Source organism: Lygodium microphyllum, chromosome 30, assembly GCF_053477565.2.
Source record: "Lygodium microphyllum isolate KBCC chromosome 30, Lygodium_microphyllum_v1.1.10, whole genome shotgun sequence".
Classification (NCBI taxonomy): Eukaryota; Viridiplantae; Streptophyta; class Polypodiopsida; order Schizaeales; family Lygodiaceae; genus Lygodium; species Lygodium microphyllum.
The window spans coordinates 88,455,713-88,467,139 of NC_141164.1; the positions used below are offsets into that span (position 1 = coordinate 88,455,713).

General features: G+C 38.3%; 1 protein-coding gene across 1 annotated transcript; it reads left to right on the top strand.

Annotated features, from left to right (window-relative positions):
• The first annotated feature begins 4,078 nt into the window (after positions 1–4,078).
• On the top strand, positions 4,079–5,092 carry LOC148010085 (uncharacterized). The gene is made up of 2 exons (XM_087672344.1): positions 4,079–4,158; positions 4,396–5,092. The coding sequence occupies exons 1-2, from the start codon at positions 4,079–4,081 to the stop codon at positions 4,682–4,684; spliced, it is 369 nt and encodes a 122-aa protein (XP_087528470.1). The 3' UTR covers positions 4,685–5,092.
• Positions 5,093–11,427: the final 6,335 nt, after the last annotated feature.

The following is an 11,427-nucleotide window of genomic DNA, read 5'->3' on the forward strand; positions in this document are numbered from 1 at the left end:
TCTTGCGGAAAGATGGTGATGAAAAACGACCTGGATTAAACCTTCTGAAATTGGAATTGAATTGTTTAGATCCATAATTACCGTTTGCTTGGAATGGCTGTGGTCGTCGATCTCTTCCACGTAACTTATCTTCAGTGTCGTGAGCTAAGGAGATGGCGTCTTCAAGGGTAGCAGGCTTGAACATATTCACCTCAGCGTAGTAATGTCCAAGAAGTCCAGACATATACTTCCGCTTATGGGTCGTCTCTGGTACATCTTCAAGCATGCGTAGCTGTAAAAGTGCATTCCAAAAACGCTCTGTATACTGTGGAATAGGCTCACGATCACGTTGTTGCAGTAAATCCCATTGCTTGATTGCCTTCTCATGAAATTGCGGTGGAAGGAAATTTTGCATGAACTTCTTCTTAAAATCTTCCCATGTAGCAGGACATTCTATGCTCTTGCGGACGACAGTCCACCAAAGTGAAGCTCTATCTATCAGATGATTAGTAACACACTTGATTTTATCTTTCTCAGGATAAGTTTCCTCATGGAAATAGTCATCAAACTGGCTAATGAATGATAAAACAGTCTTTCCCTCTCTTATGCCATTGAAAGTGCGAAACTTGAAACTTCGTTTACTTATCTTGGATTCCTTGCGAATGGTTTGTGCTTCAAGAGTGGCGTCGATGGTACGGCGAATCAGATCTTCAGCTTGGGGTTCTTCTTTATCAGTGGACGCTCCTTGTAGCTTTGTCAATTGCGCTTGCAAGGCTTGCCTAGCTCTTCGCTCTTCGTCCAATTGTAACATAATAAGATCCAGCTTTTGCTCCATGGTAGGCTCGGGTAGGTCGTCTTCAGCCATAGGATCATCCATAAGTGGGGTAGTCATCCTCTAAAACTCAACAAACCTTTCTCACTCAAAATCAGTTAGCGGGATGAGCGTAGCTCAAATTTGGGGTTACAAGGCTATGTATTTTTGGGTATTTTCTTCTTCAATTTTCAGAAATTCTGAAATATTTCTGTCTCTGTTTGCTGAAAGTACTTCAACGAACTTGTAGATAGGTAAAACAGCTTGCTGCGAACAACTTTCCAGTTCTGAGTTTTTGCAAACGAACAAGTCTTCTAGGAGTTTCGAGCGTTAGTCAGTTCTGATTTAGTCTGACTTGCAGAGTTGCAGACTTAGCAGACTTGCAGGGTTGTAGACTTGCTGGACTTAGCCGATTTGCAGGACTTGCAGTACTTGATTCCAAGTGACTTACTGAACTTGTCTTCTGTAGTGCGAGACCCGGAGTTTTTTGACTTCTCTGCCTTCACTGACTTGCAGAGTATGGAGGGACTTAAGCTTAATTAGTTAAGCTTAAGCTTAAGAAGCTTAAGAAGGAGGAAAATAGGCCGCCGTTTTCTGATCGTGAGGGGGGGGGGTCCGTTTTTTCCGCCGAAAATTTCGGGCGCCTTCTCTTGTAGGTCGATTTGAAGATTAGAAGCTTTTAAAGCTTCTTAAGCTTTGTCTTAAGCCTTTTTTTTAATGAAAGAATGAGAAAATTAGGCAAGCTTATCTGTAACTCCACGACTTCATGAAGAGAATGGATGAGTGGTCCTCCGCCGAGAGAGAGTGGTCCTTCGCGATCTGACAGTGGAAACAGGGGTTCTTGATCGCCAGAAATCTGCCTGTATCGACGGTTCGCGACGAGATTGACTGTAGAGGCCGTTTGTTCCTGGAGCTCCGCCTTCGCCCGAGATTGGTAGCGATTGGAAGCCCTTGATCTCTGCTCCGCTCTGATACCACTGGTGCGCAGATCGGACGCAGATAGCTCACGTAGTGAATTCCCAAAGGTCCCCAAGAACAAAGCACTCTACTTTTTAGCACAAAGACCAATGTAAAAACAAGCACGACATGAGACAAGAGACAAATTGGGTTGAATCTCCCCCATGCCTTGTGTGAGCGCTTCACAAAGCATGTATTTAATATATATTTTCAATCTTTTTTCTCAAAAATAGCCCAATTACAAAAATATACAAGCTTTTAGCTTTTGAGTTTGCTTTCTACCAAAAATAGGAAAATAAAGCTAATGGACGGTGCCCAAAGAGTCTGGCACGCCCAATCTCAATGTCCAAATAAAAATAACATATCCAGGCGCATAAGCGCATACAAAATAATAATAAATAGTCGATGTCTCTATAGACATAATCAAAATATAGGCGTGGCGCCTATCAAAATATATCCAAAGGTCGGAAACCCGCTAGACTCCAATGCTTTCCTCCGCCACTCCTGCTATCTCTACACATCAACTGAAGCATTCACAATCGTTAGTAAAATAACACAATTAAACCGACAAAAGTGAATACCTAGCAGTCTTCAGCTACATAAATAAATCAACTGGTTAGAAATAAATCCTAACCTTAATTTATTACGAGTGCGCACTCTAAACTCATAAACATTTATTAATTTAATATGCATTTTGCGGAATCACCCGCTATGGAATCACCCATGTACACACTAAATTAATGAAACGCCCGAAAAGGACAAGCGTCCCCATCAACTTTTCGCACAAAGAATCCTCTTTGCGTATGAGCCCCGGTCATCTAAGTTTACGGAATCCACCGTAAAACCTCACGGAATCCACCGTGGAATATGCCTCCTGGCATCAGAAGCGCTCAAGAAAAAACATCCACCTTACATGAACTGCCCCACAAAGTGCGATCTCATCAATCAAATGTATGAGTAAATGTAATTGAGTAGTCAAAATGGATCGACGAAAAATTTCCTCCACCAAACAAACCACCTCAACAGATAATACTCGAGCATCTTGCAATGTGTTTGGATCAATTTCCTTCGAGCTCACGTATCTGTCAAGATGTATTTGAGAATTGTTTAATTTTGTGTAGAAATTCAAAGATATATAATGAAAAAATACAATGTATACACACCTTACAAGCTCTCCCATCTTGTAAATGATATCACGTACATCTTTGGAGGCACAATGGGATATGCTAGTAGGAAGTATGAACTGAATGTAAACAATATTCATAGATCAAATGATTAGTTGAGGAAAAAGTCATCATACCCCAAAGTTTACACATAGTTACTCCACTAATTACTATATTCATGGTTAGAGATACCCTTACTTGAATCATTTTGTGCCAATCGTGGGACTTCAAACCAGATAGTTGCTCCACACCTCTTTTCTTTTTCTTTATGAAGGCTCCCTTGAGACATCTCATACATCCTGTGGGTGTTCGAAAGCTATATATTTGTTCATTCACTAGTTTTTCCTCGTTCTTTGACAACATCCAAGGTGCATGGGGTAGCTCAATCTTTCCTCTGGGTCCAATGCGTGGCCAGGCTCGTCTCATACGACCAATGTTACATAAATCCTCCCTTACATTAACTGAATCACGAGCCCCTATCAAGTGATCCCATAATGTAGATACAACATTTTTGAATATGTGCATGGGGTCCAACAGGTGATTGATCTTGAGTTCAGTCCAGTACGGAAGACAAAAGAATATAGAGAACCTAACAAACAAACAATATATTATGTAAACAATTCATCATGCTAAATACTTTAAAGTCAATCGAGAGAAATGCACTTCTTACCGACTCATGCCGAGTGGAGGGTGGCTGTCGGCATTAATCCATCTCTCCTTCCAATCTCGAATGGTTAGAGATTGTGGAGTCATTCCATTAGTAGGGAGAACATATTTGGGATGGTCAATAGGAAGAAATCGATGATGATTGTCGTGAATAACCTTCTTTAAACGTGCCGGCCTAGAGGAAACTAGAGAGGGACCGGAAATAGGACATGCATGATATCCTGACGTGGTTAAACCTGAAAAAACAAGTGAATTAATAAAATGCAATTAATTCAAGTCTTGAATTTCAAATATAGAGTTATATCCATGTACCTGAACACTCTCCATATCCTGGAAAGTCGTGCATGGTCCACAACAACATGGCCTTCAATGTGAAATCTCTAGAGGATGCAGATGCACTTGTATCTTGCACCTCAATACCTTCTCATAACATTTCTAACTCTTCAATCAAAGGCTCTAAGTAAATGTCCATGTTTTTTACCTTGTGCTTTCCAGGAATCAGATGGTGCCCAAACTCTACCCCGTCACTATTCGAGCTGGCAAGGACGGCTTCGACGCGGCGGCGGTCTTCAACTGCCACACGTACGTACATTCGCCGTTGATTGTCGATGGGTTCTAGTCATATGCTCTTTCGTAGAAGACCATAAGGAGTCAGGAGTATTGCCGTTACAATCCATGTATGTCACATGGATCATGATCGGTATCTGTCTTAGATGATCAGGATCAAGTCTTTCTTAGATATCAGGCTTTCTTCACTGCCTTTTTTCTGATATAAGACTAGTACTTGTTTATAATCCATGTGCTGTCATGGGACTGCAGCCCCTTGTTCATGTATTTCGCGGGCAAGAACAGCATCTTCCGCGTCATGCCCCGCGAGGTGCGTATGGCAGCCATGCAAGTGGGCCACAAGCTCGACAAGAAGCTGCAGGAAGCGCACCATCGCCACGCGGTCCTCCTGCCACCGTCTCGGGACGACAGCCAGTATAAACACCGCCACCGTCACCATGAGCAGTTCAACGACGAGGAGGACGATAGAGCTGATGCGGACTTGTTGACCACCTCTTCTAATTGGAGGTCTTATTGGAAGGCGCCGTTTCAGATCCTCTAGAGATGCGCGTTGTGTGGGAGGAGGATATGACACGGGTTCTATACATACTATGATATTTTTCTGTGCGCGCGCCGAGAGAGAGAGAGAGAGAGAGCGGTAGGTAGGTTATGAAAGAAGGCTCTTCTGCAACGAGAACGTGTTGTGTAAAGGAGGGGTGTAGATATCTCTGCTGCGGCGAGTGTACTTGCCTTGCCTTGTATCCATCCAAACAATCGTTTGGATACCCGGTGTAAATAAAAGGAGGTGCGGGAAAATAACTCCCTTGAGCATCCGAGTTTTGCACCTTCATTATAGATGTTTTGCTTTGGAACTCCGATATGTTTGGTTCCCAACTATCCTACATACCCCCCCTTAGAATCTAAATAAATGAAGACCCGTTTTCACCAGTTTAACGATGTTTGGGATGTGAGCTTCTGCGTAAAATACTCGCATGTGAGCTTTTCTTAAAAGCGTAATTTGCTTGTGATTTTCTAGTTTGAAGTTTTAAATATTCTTTCGATCCATTGTTGAGTCTCAAATCATCATTTTTGAATGTCGAAATGGTGAAATTTCCAATTTTGAGCGTATTATAGCTCTCTAATTTAGATGTTCAAGAAGGTCAATTCTTTCTAAAATGGTGAAGAGTTCACTTCTCCTTTTTGAAATGGTGATTTTTATAAATTAACTTAATTTTATGTTATCGATTCTGATTCTGAAACTCTTTTTAGATTGGTTAAATCTCTCATTTGGGTGAATTTTGCAATTCTCAATTTTGAGAAAAATTGAGGTCTCACATTCTTAATGTTAAGAACGTTAGGTGGTTTTCACCATCAAAATTTGAGAGAATTTTGAGGTCTCTAACTAATGTTAGGTGGTTTTTAACATTTCCTTAAGGAATCACATTTTTCTATTTCAAAGAGTCCTATTTTGGTGATTTTACAATTTTCAGCATTTTTAGGATTTTGAGGTCTCAAAACTCTTAAATTATACTCTTTATAATTTTAAGTTTCCAATTTCTTTTCTTAACTTCTCTAATATGAAGCATACTCCTCTCTCTTTTGAAAGGGTGATTTTTCAATTCTCTCAATTTCTAAAACTTTCTTCATGTCCCAAGCTATCACTATTTATATGCTCTCTAATTAAGACTGATTATAATATATTATCATAAAATATATATTAAATATTCACTTAAATCTAAAAACTCCTTACATAGGATTTCATTCAAATCTAAGTCCATGCAAATACATTGTATTTCAATTGAAATTCAATTTTTTTTTAGTTTTTTGTAGCAAAAACTTGATGTTCCTTACAAGATGGATCTTTGGAATGTGAATTTGACATCAAGATGTCAAATGAAATTCCTTCAATTTATTTGATGTTTATATAGCAAAAATTCATTTAAGTGTACAAAATTCCATGGTTCTTTACAAAATTTAAGATATCTCTCTCATGCATGGATGGTTTTGAATTGAGATTATGAAAAAGAATGCATAGATAGATGAATGGTTCAATAGTTCAATTCGATTCAAAGCTATAGAGAATTTCACTTATGTCAAAAGATAACAGTCTCCATTGGGGCGAGAGAATTTTACATGATGTTGAGATTTAAAGTCTATTTACTATCCATATAGAACGGATAGCAAAGTGTATATCTCCACTTTTATTTATATAGTGTATAAGCTAAAGTGGGCAACATTGAAGTTAAATTTGTTCAATAATATACAACCCACATATTGCAAAAGTGCCGCTTTAGTCCATGGTGCTTTGTGTACCATTTCTTTAGTTAGAATGATCAATGTATTTGGGCTCGACAAACATAGATAAACAATATTGAGTAACAGACAAAATAGATATAATATTAAAATGATATATTGAATCTAAGCACAAAATCTACAAGCTCTCTCAAAGAAGTCGTAGCCACCTATACTAACTATGAAAAGTGTTGTATCTTTGTCATTTTTGTGATCTGAGGCATATCAACAACTCGGGGGGGTCACTTATGAATATATGTATATATAACGTAAGTTCACAACTCGGGGGGGTCACTTATGAATATATGTATATATAACGTAAGTTCAAAATAAGGGATTTTTAAAATAGCATATTTATACATTTTTTACATACAGAAGGGTGTCATATAATGGGGTTACTTACAGATTGAATAAAAAAGGTTTGTATTTTATTCAAGAAAAAATCACAAATTAGGATATTTATAAATAGGCCATGAACACATGTTATATAGAGAATATATATATTATGAACCCCCCGAGGTCAACAAGTGTAGTAGCAACATCAAATAAACAAATTACTATGTAGTGTTCTTGTGATGTTGAGGCATGTCACCAAGTATAGTAGCAACATGAAATAAACAAATTACTGCGTAGCGTTCTTTCTTTCTTCCTCTCTTCATTTCTCTCTTCCATCTCTCCCTCTTTCTCTCTCTTTCTCACTCTTCTATTCCGCTCTCCTCTCCATGCTTATCCTTAAGCTTGTGTTATATAGATGTTCAAGCTTACAGTTAAGCTTGACTATTATTTAGCTAGAAAAACTTTATAAACTTTATATATTTGAGTATGAAGTTCCATATGCAATTCTTTCATGTTTGTTATGTAGCAATTTTAGTGATAATGTTTAGACATGTGATATGTTTTAAAGTAAAAATACGTTTATAGATAAGATTTAGCATTGTTTAAATACATGGAGAATTTAGAAAGGAGAATATGTACTTATATAGTTTGAGTCAATGATCGTGAGTTTAAACATTCTTTTTTTTGCTATGTTAAATGAGGTTTTTTCTCTTTTTAAAAAATACTTTTTACATCTTGTTGGGTGTTTGTATAGGTTGTTGTACCTTGTTACAATTCCATTTTTCTTACAGATGGTGGCTTGCTCAAAATTCCTAGCTCTGTTTATGCTATCAACTATTGCTTCTACGTTAACCTCGAAAGGGCCTCAAAGTTATCCTCGAACAGATGGAATGTTTCTATTAGGTTTCTATGTCTTTCTTCATTTTCTTGACGAGTGATGAAGCTTAAATATGCTCAAAATCTAGCACTCTATCGCATCTACATTAATAATATCACATATCAATTTAGTCTTATTACGGTTTTAAAAATGGTGTATTCATAAAGCAAGCCTATAAGTTTTGAGATCCCCAAGGAAACAATGGCTAAGGCCAATGTAAAAGAAAATATTATTCATTAATAAATTTTATACGAAGGGGTGCATTTGGGGGATGAAGGGGTGTGCTTCTTTCCATATACACCCCTTCTCTCTATCATGCACAGGCCCCCCCCATTGTGTGTCGAACAAGAAGTTCTCTCTCTCTCTCTCGTGTGTTTCTAAAAGGATAATTATGGAGAGCGATGAGGATGAAGAGGACAGTGATGTAGATATGTGCTCTTTTCTTTATGTTCCATGAGCAAGAGAGATGAAATCTCGGTATAGATTTTGCTTTGATCGTGTTCCTGGGAGAGTCATTCCTCCCATGGCTCCATTTATGGTGCACTGGCTAGGAAATCAATCACTCATGGGGAAGAGATTCAAGACATTAATGGCAGGGTACTATTCGATTTGACTACAAAAAGGCGATTCAGAAAAGATTTGGGTGCATGAGTTCACCATCATCAAGTTTCCTCTAATGTGATCAAGAATCATCGCAGCAAACTGACAAGATCCATTTGCATTCATTGGCATCTTACTGTCCTGTTTGGAGGCTTGTACTACTGTCTAGCAGTGCCACTTCGACAGGCATCCCCATCGACATCCTATTCGAAGTGTTCATCTCCCTCCCTAATCATCGCAAAAAGGCCGCCAATCTGCGACGGATCTATTTTCTCTTTGTCAACATCTTCGATGTGCAGTTTTGCGTTCCATCAGAATTGAAGAATCCTTATGAGCATGAAGGAGATGGTCATCCCTTTGAGAGTTTTGAGTGTGCAAGCTCATGACAAACCAGGGGATAGCATCCTTGGTGTGGTGGTCCCTAGGTGGTCTCCTATGGCTCAGGTTCGTCATCGATACTAAAGACATGTTCAACGGTGTTCTGGTTCTTTTTCTTCATGCTTGCCGAGGACGGCCTCGCAATTGTGTCCAGGGAGAATGATGAAGCCTAAATATGCTCAAAATCTAGCACCCTATCGCATCTACATTAATAATATCACATATCAATGTAGTCTTATTATGGTTTTAAAAATTGTGTATTCATAAAGCAAGTCTATAAGTTTTGAGATCCCCAAGGAAACAATGGCCAAGGCCAATGTGAAAGAAAATATTATTCATTAATAAATTTTATACAAAGGGGTGCATGTGGGGGATGAAGGGGTGTGCTTCTTTCCATATACACCCCTTCTCTCTCTCATGCACAGCCCCCCCATTGTATGTTGAACAAGAAGTTCTCTCTCTCTCTCTCTCTCTCTCTCTCTCTCTCTCTCTCTCTCTCTCTCTCTCTCTCTCTCTCTCTCTCGTGTGTTTCTAAAAGGATAATTATGGAGAGCGATGAGGATGAAGAGGACGATGATGCAGATATGTGTTCTTTTCTTTATGTTCAATGAGCAAGAGAGATGAAATCTCGGCATAGATTTTGCTTTGATCGTGTTCCTGGGAGAGTCATTCCTCCTATGGCTCCATTTATAAAAGCATGGAGCCCCAAGAAGAACACCAAGGAAAAGGGAATTCTCTTGCAAGAAAATCTATCTTGTAACATCAACAAGCTTTTATTTCATTCTTCTGATCATCAAAACAAAGAAAACAATAAATCTTCACGCAACATCATAGTAGATTTCTCCCGCGGATTTGATAGAATCAACCATAATCTTCAACATCTTCATAAAATTCTTCAATAGAACAAAGAACACAAAGGAATACACCATCTTTGAATGGAAATCAATCACATAGTATTCATCTTCAATGTCTTCATAGTTCTCTCTCTCAATCTCTCATATATAGTTACACTGTTTTGATAGAATTGACTATCTCTGACTCTCTCTCTCTCTCTCTCTCTCTCTCAATAGTACATCATATCCTCACTAAAATGCCCTCATAATAACTCTCAATAATCCTTCTTAGGTCGTGGATGCACCTCCCAAGAGGTATGTCTGATATGAAGAGTCACCAGAGCCACTATAATGTCCTTTCATAGCTCACTATTGTCACTATCACTTAGTCTTATCTTCAGTCTTCAACAACTGCTTCTTCCACTTTTTTTAGCTCTTTTGAACTTAGATTCATCCTTTCCAAAGGTTAGAAAACTTTCCCAAAGTCACACATACATTCTACAGAACACTTACAGAAGGTCTACAGAACAGTTACAGTACAGCACCAGAACAGCTACAGTACAGCTACAGTACAGAGACAGAGCAGAGACAAAGGCTCTACAGAGGGTCTACAAAAGGTTACAGAAGGTCATCAGAATCTCATAACTCATACTCAAAACATTCCAAACTATCAAAAACTATTCAATAAGCTTTCAAAAGATCTCAATCCTTATCAATTATCAATCCATGCTTCATACTACAGAAGCCAATCAGAACAAAACAGAAGCTGTACAGAAGGTATACAGAACCAATAAGAACCTCAACAAAACATCATAGCACTTCATATCTCTACTGAGAATCATCATAAACTTCCAAAACATAATCAATATCATCCAAAACACTCTCAAATACTTTCATTAACAACCATAAATCACTCTAAATCCATAAAAAATTAATCATTCAGTCCTCAAAAACAATAAAAATCAGTCAAAAATTTAGTCTTTTTCCACTCTCAACATATCCCCACACTTAGAAAGGAAGTGTCCTCGCGACCTAAGGAAAAGAAAAATATAAGTTTACTAAAGAGCTCAATTGGGATCTTTCGTAGAATCTTCAATAATCTCTCCAAAACACGACCCCAACTTATCACCTGTATCTGATAGAAAATACTACTAAAGGAAAACTTCAATTATTCATTAACTCACTTGATTAATCATTTAAAAACCATAACAAATTTGTAAAGGATATAAGAGGTTCTCTTCAACTTTCCACCATAGGCTTTCCATCCACCAGCAATTTTTTGAAAAAGAGCTCTCGAACAAGTATTCTCAATGAGCACGAACTCATCACATACAATTATTACAACATACACACAAACACTAACACAACCATCTAAATGACACCTCAAAAAAGAGATATATATCATTAAGAATCATCCAAGATACATTGCAAAGGTATCAATGAAGATGATCCCTTTTGAAGGCTTGGTGGTTTCGAAAGCGATCCATGGAGAAGGATTCATCTACAAATGTCTTGGGAGGATTTTGAAAGAACTGCAAGCAGCACATCCTTTCTAGCAAGACAAAGTATCTGCTAGGGAGACAAAGGGCATGAAAATACAGGACATCCAACTAGTGGGAGTCAATGTTCACATTGATATTCATACAAAGCTTTGGAATAGCCTTTTGATGATTATGGGAATGCCTATGCATGTATGCTAGATACCAAGCAAAATGAGCTGTCAATCTCACTGAAGGATCTAGAGATTGTGAATATTGGTGAGAAAAATGAAGGTAGTTCTGGTATGCTTGACTGGCAGTTGTCCAATCTCTTGGAATTATTAGCCAGTTTATCTGAGGTCCTGTAAGAGAATCAGTCGAGCTTTATCCTCTTCTTCTTGGAATCTGCTGATCAAACCCTTCATATTCACTAACCAACTGAGGGGGTTGAGAGATAGAATTAGCAGGAGAGGGAAGTGGAATAAGTAAAAGTGGATGAAGAGATGGGTAG